The following is a 17,843-nucleotide window of genomic DNA, read 5'->3' on the forward strand; positions in this document are numbered from 1 at the left end:
CATTTTACTGAGGAGACAACCAAGGGTGAAGGGTTTAATTGACATATCCAGGATCTCTTCATTAGCAGGTGTCCAAGGCAAGATTTGAACTGAGATCTGCCTCTAAGTCCAGGGCTCTATTCACATTATGCTGCTAGCAAACTCAGAATGTTCGAGCTGGGAAGGATCTTGGAGATCATTCCCCAGTCCAACCCCCTCCTTTGTGAATGAGGAACCTGAGACGAGGAAAAGCACAGAGCCTGAACTGTGACTTCAGCAAAAACTAAAGGCCAAAGGCCCCTTCCCGCCAGGCTGGTGTGCTCTCTAATCCATGAGGATTTTCTGTAGTAACTGCAGTGCCCAGGCTCCAGTGTAAGCAGTAAGGCAGGCAGGTTTTAGAGAGGAAGGACCAATATTGCGACTGGATCTTCCCAAAGGCCTGGGGCTATCCACCAAGGAAAAAGCCAGCTCTTTTGGATACGAGACAGACTATTGGCTTGGGAATACCTCCTGCCATAGGCCAAGAGACATCTCAGTAATGGTGCCCATGAGGGCAAAATGTTTTCAATTAGTCTATAAGGCTGAGTAATAATGTTAATGATTAATAATAATGATAATAACAGCATCAGGAAACTCTTTAAAGCCTGCAAAGTGCTTTACAGATGTTATGGCATTCGGCTCTCACAATAACCCTAGGAGGAAGATGTTATAATTATCCACATTTTAAAGATGAAGAATCTGAGAGTAATGGTGGTTCTGTGATTTACTTACTAATCATCCATGACAGAATTTGAACTTGGGCCTTCCTGACTCCCAGGCTGGCACTCTGTCCATTGTGCCAGCTAGCTGCCTGGATACTTCTGCCGTGCTACCCCTCATCAATAACTGCCCTAAAGCCACCCAAACCCAGAATCCCTCTGGGAAATCTGCATCGGCCCTATCCACATTCTCCCCCATGTCCCCTTCTCTTTGCCTTTCATTCCTACCTACTTTCTTTGATTTCAGTCAAAGAGAGCAGAAACAAGTATTGACTGAATTTTTTTTAAAGCAAAGGCTCAAATCTCTCTTTATCAGTCAAGCATTGTTCAGTGCCTACTCTGCCAGGTCCTTGCTAGGAGTGAGGGTTCGAAGGAGAGCAAGTATGCTCCAGCTCGCCAGACTAGAACCAAGGTAACCACATCTTTCCCTCAGAGCATGGGGGTGCCAAGAAGAGCTTGGGGTTGTCTCTGCTCTCAGCTTGAGAGCCCCCATATTCCTCCACGATTTGTCAAGCATCCCTGACAAGCACACCAGTACCATTTTAACTACTTAACACCAAGTAACTTTTACAAGACAATATTTGCTTCAAATTTAGAGTAAAAACAAATGTATCAACATTCCCCCACCCCCAACCCCCATGCCCTCATTCTCCTTGAGAGGAGTAGGCTCCCTGTGTTCCTGCATAGCATTGGTTCCAATCGGTTCACACCCAAAAGCACATGGACACCAGCTGAGTCCTTGTCTCAGCTACTTCTGCCCTGCAGTCCTCAAGGTTACCCTTCCCTCCCCAGGACATCAGTGCCAGGTTGGCACAAATCCAAGCCCGGACTCCTATTCCTGGGTTCCTGTGGCTTACTCTTCTGCCCCTCAGATAAATCTCCTTCACCTGAAATGGAAAGGGGCAAACACAGAGGCCAAGGACCAAAGTTCAGCTTTTTGGGGCCAGAGGAAGAATTCTCCTCCTTCAGCATGGCCTCTCATTGGACATTGAGAGCTCAGGCACAAAGGACAAAGAGGAAGAGAGAGATGGACAAAGCTATCAAAGCCTTGAATGCTCGAGTAGACAATCGAAAAGCACCTCGTTCTCCATCTGGTTAGCAGACGGGATGGAGCCCCAGCTCTTCCAGAAGCAGGCCCCTCCCCTTCTCCCCGTGGGTGGCTGCCCCAGGGGCCTTTGGCACAAGACCCCCTTTACAAAAGACAAAAAGCAAAGTCTTTGCCTTCCGGGGGTTTACAATCTATAACATCACGTGGATGCTGCAGAAGATATGAAAGAGGCCCTGCCCTCATGGAGGTCACAGTCAAGTACGGCTCCGTGACTCTACACAGATATCACTGCGATACTCTACCTCGTAAGGGAAATGCATTCCAGTGGTGCCAGAGAAAGGGAAGAGTGAGCTGGGGGGAGATAAGGGAGAGATGGGCAGGGAGGCGTTACTGGCCAGGGCAATCCACAAAGGCTTCTGGGAGGAGGAGGACCTCGTTGCTTGCTTTAGGGCCCATGCTTTGTTTTCATGACTTCGAGTCATCTCAAAAGGTGGAGATTGCTGTTCACAGCTGAATATATATGTGGATGTGGAAAGGTGGGAGGTGAGTCTGCATGGACCCACCAGTTATTCACCAGTGTGGGTTTTTCTTCATTCCCTCACATAGTTATTGTGGAAACTTGTAAACCTTACTTGGAGAAAATGGATAAAAGCACCATCATATCATAGATCTAGAGCTGGGAGGGACGTCAGAGACCCCTAAGTCCAACCCCTTCATTTAACACTGGGGGAAACTGAGGCCCAAGGAAGCAAAGTGACTTTCCCAAGTCACACAGTAAATAACAAAACTGAGATTTGAACCCAAGTCCTTGGTGCAGTGGATAGAGTACCAGCCCTAGGGTTAGGAGGACCTGAATTCAAATTTGACCTCAGATACTTACTAGTTGTGTGACCCTGGGCAAGTGCCTGAACCCTGTTTACCTCAGTTTCCTCATCTGTAAAGTGAGCTTGAGTAGGAAATAGCAAACCACTACCATGTCTTTGCCAAGAAAACCCCAAATGGGATCACAAAGAGTTGGACATGACTGAAATAACTCAGCAACAACCTTTGACTACAAATCTGGCTCTCCTCTCAGTGCATCGTGATGAAACAGGGAAGTGAGGAACGCAACCTGTGAATCATAACTCTTCAGTGAAAATAGAAATACTGGTTTACTGCTGAAGACAAATTATGGGACTTCTGAAAAGCAGAGCCATCCCTACCCATAGGCACAGGAAGTGGCTGCCTTCACAGGAATTTCCAGAGTGTCGTCTTTATCATGGTATCCGAAAGTTAGAAATGGCTTTGGCAGGCGTGTCAGCCAAGACTTATTTTATGGATGAGGAAATTGAGGACCGAACAGAAGAAGCCACTTGTCCAAGCTCACGGCAATAGTGAGTGACTGAGGCAGGAAGCTGGCCTGGATTTCCCAGCTCCAGACCCAGTTTTTTCCAGTAGGCAGTGGAAAGGGCATCAGGGCCTGGAAAATGGCTCCTAATGGCCTCTCTTGGCACTATTCTCTCCCCTCACGGGCCCTGAAAGATTTCCCTTTAGAGTCGGCCTTTTGACTGAGGCAACAGAAGTTGGGTCTTTGTTTCCAGGTCACTGTGAAAAGAATAGAGAAAGCAGACATCTCCTCTCTCCTCTGGAAATTTAGGACAAAGTTATCAGGTTAGCTAATTAGCACTGTCTGATGGCCGAAAGTGAAGAGGAGTTAAGAAGCCTTTTAATGAAAGTAAAAGAGAAGAGTGTAAAAGCTGGCTTGAAGCTTAATGTCAAAAAAAATTAAGGCATTGGCAACTGGTCGCCTACAGAGGAAGGAGAAATGGAAGCAGCCTCAGATTTTACATTCTTGGGCTCTAGGACCACTGCAGACAGAGACTACAGCCATGAAATTAAAAGACATTCGCGCTGTGGCAGAAAAGCTATGGCAAATCTGAACAGCATACTAAAAACGAGAACATCACCTTGCTGACAAAGGTCCTTATAGACAAAGCGATGGTTTTTCCAGTAGCGATGTATGGTTGTGAGAGTCTGACTACAAGGAGAGCTGAGTGCCACAGAATCAACACTTTTGAATTGGGGTGCTGGGGAATACTTTTGAGTGTTTCCTGGACAGCAAGGAGATCAAATCAGTAAATACCTGAAGAAATTAATTCAGGCCATTCACTGGAAGGGCAAATACTGAAGCTGAAGGCTAAATACTCTGGCCACATAATGAGAAGATGGGACTCATTGGAAAAGACCCTGAGGTTGGGAAAGATCGAAGGTAAAAAGAGAAAGGGAGGGCAGAGGATGGGATGGGGAGATAGTGTGATGGAAACTGGACATAAATATAAACAGACTGAGAGATAGAGAGGAGGACAAAAGGGGTTCATGGGGTCATGAAGAGTTGGACATGACTGAATGACTGAAGAACAACAATTAGCACTGGGGAAAGGAGAGTTTGACTGATGGAATTAGATGATGACGGTGATGATGATGGTGATGCAGCTGGTGACTCACTGGAAGACCTGAGTTCAAATCTAGCCTCAGGCATTTATTGTCTGTGTAACTTCCTTTTGCCTCAGTTTCCTCATCTATAAAATGAGGATAATGTTGTTCAGTTGTTTTCAGTCACATCTGACTCTTTGTAACCCCATTTGGGGCCTTTTTTTTAAATTTTAGGCAATTGGGGTTAAGCGACTTGCCCAGGGTCACACAGCTGGTAAGTGTCAAATGTTTGGTCTCAGGCCGGATTTGAACTCAAGTCCTTCTGACTTCAGGGCTGGTGCTCTATCCACTATGCCACCTAGCTGCCCCTATTTGGGGCTTTCTTCACAAAGATACTGGAGTAGTTTGCCATTTCTTTCTCCAGCTAATTTTACAGATGAGGAAACTGAGGCAAACAGTTAACCCTGTGACTTGCCCAGGGTCACACAGGTAGTAAATGTCTGAGGCCAGATTTGAACTTAAGAAGTTAAGTCTTTCTGACTCCAGGCTCAGTGCTCTATCCACTGGGACACTGCTGCCCAAGGATAATAATAAGCACCTACCTTTCAGTGTTATTGTAAAGATCAAGTGAGATAATATTTGTAAAATTCTTCACACAGTTCTCAGCACATAGTAGGTGCTATATAAATGATTATTCTCTTCCTTTCCTCCCTTAATAATGATTAGTATTTACAAAGTCCTTTCAGCTTTGCAAAGCACTTTATATATTATACACAATTCTGATAGGTAGGCACTACAGGTATTATCATTCTCTCCCTCTCCCTCCCTCCCTCTCTCTCTCTCCCTCCCCCCCCCTCTCTCTCCCTCCCTCCCTCCTTCCATTCTCATCCTCTCTGCTCCCTCCCTCCTCCCCTCTCTTCTCTCTCTCTGTCTCTCCCTCTCCATCCCTCCCTGCCCCCCTTCCCCCCTCCCCCTCTTCCTTCTCTCTGTCCCACCTTCTCCCTCCCTCTCCCTGCTGTGGTTTCATCAGAGATCTCTCAGTGAGAAACTGCTTTTATCAGTGTAAATCCTGTCCCTCTTTTACAGTCTTAGAGATTGGGCCACAGAGAGATTAAGCCACTAGTCCAGGATCCCAGAGCCAGGTGGGCCAGAGGAGAGGGTTAAACCGGGTCTTCCTTACTATCAGTTCAGCAATGCCACACAGATGCTATAGAAGTGACCATTCCCTTCCCTCTTCCTTCCTTCTTCCCTCCTTTTCCGATGGGGCTAAATGTCTTCTCCCTGATCCCCAGCTGGGATTTTCCACTGTACCATAGAGCCTCTTACACAAGATTCAAGCTAGCAATAGTTCAGAGGAGTGAGAACTAGGCCACAGTGCCTCAAGGAGGCTTAGGTAGCATTGGGCTACCTTGGTGGTCACTGTGCAAGAAGTGAGGAGGCTGAAAGGAAAGTCTGCCTCTTTGCTTATGGACTGTGCCCCTGCTGGACTCCTTAGCTCTGGACCTCCAGGATTATTGACCCTTTTTTATAGGTTCTGCCTCATCAGAGAGAGGATTTTACTGTAAACCCTTTCAGGTGCATCAAGGGCCCAGATGAAGTCGATGTGGTTCCAGTCTGGCAGCATCTCATAGAAACGGAGATTCTTGATTTTGGGGAGTAGCATGGCTACATCGCGAGGGTCGACAAGGACATCTTTCCCACCGGCCCAGATGGCTGTGGGCACCTTGATGGTAGTCAAGTCATAGAGTGGAGGGATGCTCTGTTGGGGAGGAAAAAAGGGTTTTTCAGAAGGAAGTTGTTATCATAGCAACCCAAAGATGAAAATTTTTAGGACTGGAAGGGACCTGAAGTGGACCCCCTAACTTTACAGAGGAAGAAATTCAGGCTTGGAGCAGTTAAATGATTTTTCTAAGATCTTTCCATGGATAGCAACATCATTTGCTCTTACACTTGAGCCTCTTTACTGACCGTGCAGTGTTCTTTCTATTCTGCCTTACTCTCTCATCTGTCATTAAGCCATATTGGTATCTTTCCTTCTAACTCCATAGGCATTTACCCTCTAACCACATACAGCTCCAAGAGAAAGAGTCTTAGAGCTCATCATATCCAACCCCTTAATTTTATAGATAAACTGAAGTCCAGAGAGGCTATGCAATTTGCCCCAAATCACAAGCTCCTAAGTGGCAGAACTGAGATTTGATCCCAGGTTCTTTTTTTTTTTTTTTTGGTAAGGCAATTGGGGACTTGTCCACAGTCACACAGCTAGTAAGTGTCAAGTGTCTGAGGTCACGTTTGAACTCAGGTCCTCCTGACTATAGGGCTGGTGCTCTATCCACTGTGCCACCTAGCTGACCCAGACCCCAGGTTCTTTGACTTCAAATACAGGGTTCTGTTCACTACACACAGAGAAGGTGAGGCCTTTAGAGGTGGGGGTTTCCCTTACACTGGAGATCTTTAAGCAAAGGCTGGAGGACCACATGTAGGAGAGATTTTTGGTCAGGTAAGGGTTGGTACATTCACTCTTTTCATTTTTGAAACTAGTAATTAAAATTTTTTTTTCTAATCAAATTAACCAATTGTTTATCTACTTTATTATTTTGTTTTTGTTTTCCCATGAAACCAGCTTCTGGTTTTATTTATTAGTTCAATGGTTTGAGTTGGTTTTTTTTTTACTTTTTTAAAAATTAATTTCTTCTTTGATTTTTGAGGATTTCTAATTGTAGTGCTTTAACTGGGGATTTTTAATTTGTTCTTTTTCTAGGTTTTTTAAACAAAATTGCATTGATTTGCCCTTTTTTTTTTTGATGAAAGCATTTAAAGCTATAAAATTTCCGCTAGGTACTGCTTTGGCTGCATACGATAAGTTTTGGTATGTTGTTTCATTTTTTTTTCATTCTCTTTAATGAAGTTATTTATTGTTTCTGTGATTTGTTCTTTGACCCACTCATTTTTTAGGATTAGATTATTTAGTTTTCAGTTAATTTTAAATTCAACTATTTATTTATTTATTTATTTTAGGCAATTAGGGTTAAGTGACTTGCCCAGGGTCAAATATCTAGTAAGTGTCAAGTGTTTGGTCTGAGGCTGGATTTGAACTCAGGTCCTTCTGACTTCAGGGCAGGTGCTCTATCCTCTGCTCCACCTAACTGCCCCTTCCAATTAATTTTTAATCTATGTTTCCACAACTCTTTGTTGAATGTTATTTTTATTACATTACGGTCATAAATGATGCATTTAATATTTCTGGGGGTTTTTTTGGGGGGGAGTTTTGTGAGGTTTTTATTCCCTAATACATGGTCAGTTTTAATGAAAGTGCCATATACAGCCAAGAAAAAGGCATAGTCCTTTCTATTCCATTAAATTTTCTCCAGAGGTCAACTGTATCTATTTTTTTCTAAAATTCTATTTATCTACTTCTTTCTTATTTATTTTATGGTTAGATTTATCTAGTTCTGAGAGAGGAAAATTGAGGTTCTCTACCAGTATAGTTTTGCTGTCTATTTTCTCCTGTAACTCATTTAACTTTTTAAGAATTGGATGCTCTACTACTTGATCCATATTAATATTACTTCACTGTCTATGGTATCTTTTAGCAAAATGCAGTTTCCCTATTTAACTATTTTAATTAGGTATGTTTTTGCTTTTGCTTTGTTTGAGATAATGATTGCTACCCCCGCCTTTTTTACTACAGCTGAAGCATAATAGATTCTGCTCCAGCCCCTTATTTTTACTCTGTGTGTCTCTGTTTCAAGCATATTTCTTATAAACAACATATTGTTGGATTCTAGTGTCTAACCCATTCTGCTATCTGCTTCTATTTTATGTGTGAGTTCATCTCATTCATATTCACAGTTACAATTACTGTGTACTTCCCTCCAACCTGCTCCCCCCTCCTCGTTTATCCTTTTCTCTCTCACTTTTTATCCTGTCACTCATCAAAAGTCTGTTTTGCTTCTGACCATGGCTTTTCTTAGTCTCTCCTGTCTTTTATCAATCCTCCTCTCCCTCTCTTATCCCCTTCCCCTTTTACTTTCTTGTTGGGTAAGAGAGATTTCTGTACCCATCTACGTTATTCCTTTTTGAACTAATTCTGATGAGAATGAGGTTCAAGTATTTCCCACCACATACTCCTTTCCCCTCTTCTGAAAAAACTCTTCCTTGCATGCCTCTCCTCATGTGAGAAACTTTTCTCCTTCTTCTTCTTTCCCCTTCTCCTAGTGCATCCCTCTTTTTTACTCCTTAGGGTTTTTTTGAGATCCTCCCATCAAATTCAACTCATACCCATGTCTTCTGTCTATATATGCTCCTTTTAACTGCCTCATAATGACAAAGTTCTTAGGAGCTGCAAGTATCAACTTCCCATATAGGAATGTAAACAGTTTAAATTTATTGAATCCCTTTTGATTTCTCTTTTATGTTTGCCTTTCTATGATTCTCTTGAGTCATATGTTTGAATGTAAATTTTTCTATTCAGCTCTGGTCTCTTTTATTATTAAGAATGCTTGAAATTACTCCATTTTATTAATTAGCCATGTTTCCCGAAGGATTATACTCAGTTTTGTTGGGTAGTTTATTTTGGTTGTAATCCTAGTTCCTTTGCCTTCTGGAATATCACGTCCCAAGACTGCTGCTCTTTTATTATGTAAGCTGCTAACTCTTATGTGATTCTGACTGTGGTCCATGATGTTTGAATTATTCATTTATTTATTCATTTGGCTGCTTACAATATTTTCTCCTTGACCTGGGAGTTCTGGAATTTGGTTATAATATTCCTGGAAATTTTCATTTTGGAATCTCTTTCAGAGAATGATTGGTGGATTCTTTCAATTTCTATTTTACCCTCTGATTCTACAATACCAAGCCAGTTTTCCTTGATAATTTTTTGGAATATGATATCTAGGCTCTTTTTTTTAATCATAGCTTTCAGGTATTCCAGTAATTCATAAATTATTTCTCCTCAATCTATTTTCCAGGTCAGTTGTTTTTCTGATGAAATGTTATGACTTTGGTTCATTGTTTTTTGAGGTCTCATAGAGTTATTAGCTTCCAGTTGCCCAATTCTAATTTTTTAAGGAATTGTTTCCTTTAGTGAGCATCTTATACTCTTTCATTTCCAGTTCTGGTTTAAGTTCTTTTCTTCAGTAAATTTTTTTTTACCTCCTTTTCCATTTGGCCTAATCTGCTTTTCTTTTCTTTTTCCTTTTTTTTTTGTGAGGCAATTGGGGTTAAGTGACTTGCCCAGAGTCACACAGCTAGTGAGTGTTATGTGTCTGAGGCCAGATTTGAACTCAGGTCTTCATGATTCCAGGGTCAGTGCTGTGTCCACTGTGTCATCTAGCTGCCCTCAGTCTGCTTTTTTGAGGAGTGCTTTTTTAAAGCGAATTTTTGTGCATCTTTTACCATTCAGCTGTTTTGACACTGCTGTCTTCTAAGTTTGTGTCTTAATCTTCCTTGTTACCATATTAAATTTTTATGGTCAGGTTATTGTTTGCTGTTGTTGTTAGCTCGTTTTCCAGCCTATTTCTTGACTTTTAACTTTGTGTTGGGTGGTGGAGCCATTGTCCCAAGTTTCAGGTTTTTCATGCTCATGTTTTCAGATCTGGTTCTGAAGGTCTGTAAGTTTTTGGTGCTTCCAAAGTAATATGATTTAAAGAGAAGTGTGGTCACTGTTCTTCTGGCCTGTGCTTTGTTTTTTACTCTGAAAGGGACCTTGTTTCCCTACAGCCATTAGTGCTATCTGTCCTTTTGGATCTGGAACTGTTAGCGCTCCTTTCTGCCTTGGAACTAAGACCAGGGGTCCTACTCCCTAAATTCACTCTTCTCTACCCTAGAATTATGACTGAGGGCCCTGATCCCCTTGACCAGAAGCATTAGTGCTCCTCTTCACCAAGGATCTGTGACCCAGAACTATGTATAGACAATACAACAAGATCCTATACCCATACCACAGTGTGTCTCCTGTAATCTCTTTCTGATCATCCCCCTTACTGCCTCTGGACTGAGATCTCCTGAAGCTGCCACCACTTTCTCTTGCAGCCACCCCCCAAGGCCAGCTGCTGGTGTGCACCGTTCTCCTGGCTGAACACTACGTTGGTGTCACAAACCTTCCTTCTGACCTTCTAAGTTGTCTTGGGCTGGACAAATGTCTCACTCTGACCTGTTGTTAGCTCTTCCACTCCAGAATTCTATTTGTGGCAAAATTTTAAAGATGTTTGGAGAAGAATGTTGGGAGGGTTCAGCTGAATTGCTGCCAATACTCCACCATCTCGGCTTCTTTCAACCTCCCTCTGTAGGACAAAAATCCTTCTGGGATAATAAAGAAAAGGGACCAGTGCTGTCTGGGAAAGAGAAGATTATTGATTGGGAAGTAGCTATGGAGGATGGACCAGGGAGGTCAGTGTTGAAGCAGGAGAAAAAGAGGAAGGAGATGCGAAAGCAAAATCCAGCCTTCTGAAATGGTTGTCTGTCACACCTTAAATTACACCTGGAAAATACCGGATGCTGTTAAAGGGAAAATTTTTTGGGAAGCATTCAAAAACAGGGAAACAGCAATGGGGATTAGTCCTCTTCTTCAAAATGAATGAATGAGTGAGTAAGTGAATGAATGAGTGGAAAAGACTCTATTAAGTATTATATGCCAAATACTGTTCTAATTTCTGGACATACAAATACCAAAAGTGAAGGCAGTCCCTACCCTTAAGAAGCTTATCTTCTGCTAGGCAGCAAACACACCTATAGGAGAGTAGTGGCCAAAGAGGGGTATTTTGGTTTGGACTTTGGTTTTACTTTGTCTCCATTTCTGTCTCTCTCTCCCTTTCTTTGCTGTCTTCTCTTTTTCTTCATCTTGGCCAGAATGGTAAGGTGGAGCAATAGGGAAGTAGATTGCTTACCTTTCCTGAAAACAGTGGCAATAGTGAATTAATTAAGGCTCCAGAACTGGAAAAGGGATGCACGCAGCAACATGGTGGCTGGCGAAAAGATGGTTAGGGAGTAAATGAAGCATGGTAGGGCATGCCTAGATAGGATGAACCACAGAAGTCCAGCTATCAAACCATTCAGATAGAAAGTAGATAAAAGTCGGGGGATAACCGCCTCTCTGTGTCTCAAAAGAGTCAGCACCTTCTGGAGGCTTATTGGATAGGATGCTGGGTAGGACTCCAAGCAACTGGAGAATCTGGCTCAGCATACTTAGAATAAAAGTGTTAGAGCTGCAAAGGCTTATAGAGATCATCTAGTGTAGACTGTCCTGCCATTTTTCAGGTAAGGAAACTGAAGCCCAACAAAGAAGTGGCTTGGAAATGATGCAGAGCCAGTTAATGGGAGAGCTGGAATAAATGGTTGGGGTTGGTTTCCTCTGGGCTGACTGCTCATTGGAATCTATTCCCCCGACCAACAAGAAGATCCACTTGGAGGAGCCCCACCCTTGGCACCCTGAGACATGCCCTTCCTGCAGATGAACTTTAGAACCCTTGAGCATAGTTGTCTGATGTGCCGAGGAACTAACCTGCTTGTAATGACGCATATTCTCGGCCTTGCTACCCCAGTCGTAAGCTCTGAACTCGTCTGATTGGAAAAGCTGAAATGGACAAGCAAATGGTAAATTACATTGTAGAAGAACTTCAAAGGCAAATGTTCTATAGAATAGAGTGCCTCATGGCACTAATACTATCACTTCAAGAAGAACCTCATCTTTCCATGTTTTAGGGAGGTGTTAGATGGCAGATAGAGGTATAGACACTTATGCACACACAGATACACATAGAATGGGGGGGGAGAAAAAGAGAGATAGATGCACAGACAATTGATATGGAGACACACAGAAGAAGAGGAGAAGGGGGAGAAAGAAAAGAAGAAGAAGAGGAGGAAGAGGAGGAGGAAGAGGAAGAGAGATCAAGAAAAAGCAAAGACAACAAAGAAAGAGAGAGAAAGACAGAAATGGAGATGAAATAAAACAGAGACACAGAAAGGCAGAAGAGAGAGAAGGACAAGAGAAAGAAAGAAAATAAGATAAGAAAGATAAAGAAAGGAGATAGGAAACAGAGAAGAGAGAAAGAAAAAAAGGAGAGGGAGGGAGAGAAAGAGAGAGAGAGAGAGAGAGAAGAGAGAGAGAGAGAGAGAGAGAGAGAGAGAAGAGAGGAGAGAGAGAGAGAGAGAGAGAGAGAGAGAGAGAGAGAGAGAGAGAGAGAGAGAGAGAGAGAGAGAGAGAGGGAAACTATGACTTATGACTTCTTTTGGTAGGAAGGCAAAGAAATGAGGGTCTGGACACAGCCCCCATCTCTCCCACAAATACTTCTGCTCTCCTCTCCCATTGACTTCCCTCTCACCTCACCTGCCCACACCCAGGCCATGCCCTACAACTAAGGCAATGGCCAGCTCATTATTTCTACAGCCCAGGGACTTTTTCAGACAGGAAACAGAATGGATTGACCAAGGAGCCCCCAAATCCTGCCTTTTTTCATTTTCCAGTTATACAGCTAGCTATAGAGGTGAGACAGCTGACCCAGCCAGCACTCTTTGGCATTCAAAATACAAAAACCATCACAGGGGATAGTAAAGAAGCCAACCCAATACAGACTCCTAGAGCATCAGAGCTGGAAGATAAAAGCATCATCTAGCTCAGCCTCCTCATCTGACAGAAGAGGAGACAAAGGCCCAGTGAAGGGAAGAGATTTGTCAGAGGTACCAGAGCTAATGAAGGGCATGGCCTAGGTTTAAAACCAGGTCTTCAGAACACTAACGTCACTTTCCACCATTCCCTACTGCTTTCCCAATGCCAGGGAACAATATTAAGCATTTATTAAGTACCTGCTATGTGTCTATTCCCATGCTAAGTGTTGGGGGTACAAGGACAGACAACAACATAGTTCTTGCTCTCAAGGAGCTCACATTCTAACGGTGGAGACAACATGCAAACTCCTGTGTACAAACAAGATACAGGCAGGGTAATTGAAGACAACGCACAGAGGGAAGCCACTATCATTACAGTGGGTCAGGAAAGGCTTCTTGCAGGAGGTGGGAGGTTAGATGGGACTTGCAGGAAGCCAGAACAGCCATGAAATAGGAGGGAGATCATTCCAGGCATGGAGGAAGCTGCTGGAAAATACCAGAGTCAGGAAATGGTAGGGGAGGGGTGAGAAATAGCCAGGAGGCCAGCATCACCACATTGTAGAGTAGTTGGAGGTGAACAAGGTGTAAGAAGACTCAAAAGGTAGGAGGGGCTAAGTTGTGAAGGGCTTTGAATGTCTAGCAGAACATTTTGTATTTGATCCTGGAAGCAATAGGGAGCCACTGCAATCTACTGAGTAGGGGAGTGACATGGTCAGAGCTACGCTTTAGGAAAACACTTCAGTGGCTGAATGGAGGATGGATTGGAGTGGAGAGACTTGAAGCAGTCAGACTCACCAGCAGTTATTGCAATAGGCCAGGTGTGAGGTGATGAGGGTCTACACCAGGGTGGAGGCAGTGTCCAAGGACAGAAGGGAGTATATTGGAGAGATGTTATGAAACTAAAACTGATAAGCCTTGGCAATAGCTTGGTTGTGGGGGGAAGGGGGTAGAGATAGTGAGGAGTCCAGGATGGGCCTGAGTAACTGGAAGGCTTTTCAAAGACATATTATGGGCCAAGCACATTGACAGTCAAAAGATCCTAAGCATCCAACAGATGAGAGGAGGGACAGGGTGAGAGAGGGGGGAAGAGGGAGGGAAGGGGGGAGAGAGGGAAAGAGAGAGAGGAGAGATAAGAGAGAGAGAAGAGAGGAGAGAGGAGAGAGAGAGAGAGAGAGAGAGAAGGAGGGACAGAAAGAGACAGGAGAGAGGGATGAAAGGGAGGGAGAGACAGACAGAGAGACAAAGGCAGACAGACACACACACAGGGAGGGATGGAAGGAGAGAGAGAGGGAGAGAGGAGAGAGAGAGAGGACACAGATTTCAGTGATGAATCACTCTTACCTGTTTCAAATGCAGAATGTTCTGTATGGATGTCCCAGAGGGAGAATGGGAAAAGTAGATAGAAGTTCGGCTCTGAAAGAAAAAGCTCACTCATCAAACATCATCTAAAGAGACAGAAATCTCTACTTTTCAATTATTATTCAGCACACAGCAATCATCTCAAGACCGAGAGCTGAGATTGTAGAGCAGGAAGCTACCTTTGAGCTCGTATGGTCCAAGCCCTTCATTTTCCAGAAAATGAAACTGACAGTCAGAAGCGGACAGGAGAGAGCTGAAGTCAAGCAGAACAAGAGGGAAGAGGCTTTTCCTACTCGGCCTCAGAGTCAGGAGCAGGGGGAAAATGTGGCTGTAGTGATGTCAGGAAAACCTGTCTAAGAATGAGACCTTTGAGGCTCCCAGGCTAGAATAGAAAGGAACTTCACCGGTCTTTGGTCCAACCCCCTCATTTTAGAGGGAAGGACACTGAAGTCCAGAGGGGCTCAGAGATCCCAAGGTCATGCTGTTGGAAGGTGTTGGAGCTAGGAGTGAACCCATTTCCTCTGACTGTAAATCCAAGGCTCTGGACTTCTACTATTTTGTGTGAGGTTAGGCCCTGCAGACCAGGACCCTGCAGGCTTTTTTACTGGGATTCTGCATAGGAGTTCACGTAGCTTCACCCATTGAGAAGACGGCTTTCTGGCTCTCTTCCTATTCTTTTCTGAGACTGTTCTGTGAGTGTGGTGTTATGTTTGGCCCTGCATGGAGCAAAACCTGCATTTTGGAGGAGGGGCTCTTAGGAACTGGGGTCCAAGAGAATTTCTGCACCTGGAACAAAGTAGTAGGGATAGGAGAGGAGGAGGCTTAGTTGGGATGTAGCGCCTGAGGGAAGGAAACATAGCTGAGGAATATACTCAGGTTTTTGTATTCTGGAAAGACAGGTGTTGAGGAGGGTGAGGTTAGGGGTGTGATCTCTGGAAATGGAGACAGAATAAGGAATAGAAGTGTTTCTGGCCCCCTCCCCCACTGTGGAGCAAGATGGTGCAGTGGCACCCTCTACATTTCCCACCCTGGGGTAAAGTGTCGCTGGCCTTGCTCTGGTTTCTCTTCCTATGCCAGGTGCTTGTTTTTCTCCAGCTTGGCCAGGAACCCCAGGGAGAAGTCACACATTGGGGCGTCATATGTGGACGCACAATAATAACCTGAGCTCATTGTCAATGCCAGACTCTGGGTCTGGGGGCTTATAAAGCCCTAAACACTAGGTATGAGCAGAGATGGAACCAGAAGAGTCAAAGAAATACAGATCCCTTAAGGCCCCTGGCTTTTACGTACCACGTTCAGATTTTTGATGTCAAATCCAGCCCACAAGGAGATAAACCCAGAACATATCCAGGAGAGGACTTTCCGGTTGCACAATTCAACAGAAGGTATTTTCTTTGCAGAATCTTCTAATAGGAAACCTTTTTTCCCCCACAGAGCCTGTGAACATGGCAGACAGTTTGCTTTGAAAGAGCAAGCAAAATTCTTGATTTGGGAGGTCATTTTTATCACTGGGCACTTAAAATCTTCAGGGTTGCATTCACTTATAAGAAGTCAAGTTTATCTAAGACAAGCCAGAACAGCAATAGACATGTTGGCACAGCCTTGGACACATGAAAGATGGCATCTTACTAACAACCCTAGGAGGGAGGCAAGTAGGGACTATGGCCCCATTGTTTGTTGTCAAAGCTTAGAGAGGCAGAATAGGAACACAGATTTAGAGCTACAAGAGGCCTTAGAGGCCAAGGGGTCTAACCCCCTCATTTTACAGATTTCAGAGGAAACAGGTCCAAAGGGATGGTTGCATGACATACTGTATAGGGTGTCCCAAAAGTCTTAGTGCAGGTTGAAGTTTAATAGGATTAGAACTAGAATTTGGTTAATAGCTTTAAACTGCACTAAGACTTTTGGGACATAAACTTACATGTGTTTGAAAGAGTTCTATTGTCTCTTCCCCCAGCCCCATCTCTTTTTTATCATCTATCTCAAGACATTGCCACCATGCCTCTGTTGCCATCTCACCTGAAACATCCCTCAGTGCTTGGGGTCTTTTTACCCTGGACCGGCCCTCTGTGTCTTTAGCTTCCTCTTCCCTCCTCCCTCCTTGGTGTATAATCTTCTCCAATTGGAATGTAAGCTCTTTGAAGGCAAGGACAATCTATCTTTCTTTTATATCTCTGGGACTTAGTGCCTGGCATATACTAAGTGGTTAATAAATACTTATTGCCTGTCGAAGACCTATATAATTGCAAAATCTAAAAGGCAATAATGTAAAGGGAAGTCCATTCCAAATAACTACAAGATGCATAAAATGTTTTGGTATTAATCTACCAAAGCACACAAAACAGTTGTATAAATTCAATTACAAAGTGATCCCCAAAGAACTATTAGAAAACTGGAATAGCTGAAGGCATATTCAGTGCTCATGGCTGGGATATGCCAATATAATAAAAACAACAATTCTACCAAAGTTAATTTATAATTGCAGTGCTTGAGCCAGCAAACTATCCATGGGGTACTTTATTTACTCAGCTAAAATAAATTCATTTGAAGGAAAAAAAGTCCTAGAATATCAAGAGAAAAACAATAACAGTAACAGTAATAATAATACCCACCATTTAGATAGCACTTACTAGTGCTAGATACTGTACTAAGTGCTTTATAATTATGTCATTCAATCCTCACAACAACCTGGGGAGGTGCTAATATCATCCCCATTTTACAGATGAGGAAGTTGAGACAGAGACTAATTGATTTGCCCAAGAACACACAGCTATTAAGTGTCTGAAGCTGGTTTTGAACTCAAGTCTTCCTGACTCAGGCCCTGTCTACTGTAGGGATGAAGGGGGGGAAAGGCATGAAAGCATTTTCCAGACCTCGAACTATATTATAAAACAGAAGCAATTCAAAAACACCTACTGTTGATTAAAAATAGAAGAGACCAATGGAAAAGGCTAGACAAAGAAAAATCTGAAACAATGAAACTTGACATCCTAGTGTTCAATAAATAGAAAAAAATAAATTGCTTAGGAAAGAACTCTCTATTTGATAGAAACTGCTGGAAAAACTGGCAAGAAGTCTGAGAGAGACCAGGCTTGGACCAACGTCTTATACCATATTTCACAATCAATTCAAAATGGATATGTGACCTTTATGTAAATATTATGCCATTGAAAAATTGGAAAAGAAGCCATTTATGTACCCCTTTATAGCTACTGGTGGGAGATGTGTTCTTAATCAAAAAAAAATGATAGAAGCAATTATCAAAGATAAGGTAGATATCTTTGATTACAAGGAAAATGAAAAGCTTTTGCAAAAACAAAATTTCTGCATCTTACATAAAGAAGGAACTGAGTGGGGAAAAAATCTTTGTATCACATTTCTCTGATAAGCAAATGATAAATATAGACAACTAACAGATATACACACAGATGTAACCAAAAGCCATTCCCCAATAGCCAAATGGTCAGAATATATGAACAAGCAATTCTCAAAAGAATAATTGTAGACTGGGGCAGCTAGGTGGCGCAGTGGATAGAGCCCTGAGTCAGGAGGACCTGAATTCAAATGTAGCCTTAGACACACTTACTATCTGTGTGACCCTGGGCAAGTCACTTAACCTCATTGCCTACCCCTCCTCCCAAAAAAAGAATAATTGCAGTCTATTAACAGCTATATCCAAG

General features: G+C 43.1%; 1 protein-coding gene across 1 annotated transcript in view; it reads right to left on the reverse strand.

Annotated features, from left to right (window-relative positions):
* Nucleotides 1–5,722: 5,722 nt before the first annotated feature.
* The window catches only part of LOC110198980 (lipase member N-like), a 33,093-nt gene continuing 20,972 nt past the window's right edge, over nt 5,723–17,843 (reverse strand). The window contains exons 6-9 of the mRNA XM_020973641.1: nt 15,454–15,600; nt 14,146–14,217; nt 11,702–11,773; nt 5,723–5,956 (exon numbers count right to left, since the gene is read on the reverse strand). Of these exons, the coding sequence (XP_020829300.1) occupies nt 5,723–5,956; nt 11,702–11,773; nt 14,146–14,217; nt 15,454–15,600 (525 nt within the window). The remainder of the gene's footprint in view (nt 5,957–11,701; nt 11,774–14,145; nt 14,218–15,453; nt 15,601–17,843) is intronic.

Source organism: Phascolarctos cinereus, unplaced genomic scaffold, assembly GCF_003287225.1.
Source record: "Phascolarctos cinereus isolate Bilbo 61053 unplaced genomic scaffold, phaCin_HiC Scaffold_3;HRSCAF=262, whole genome shotgun sequence".
Classification (NCBI taxonomy): Eukaryota; Metazoa; Chordata; class Mammalia; order Diprotodontia; family Phascolarctidae; genus Phascolarctos; species Phascolarctos cinereus.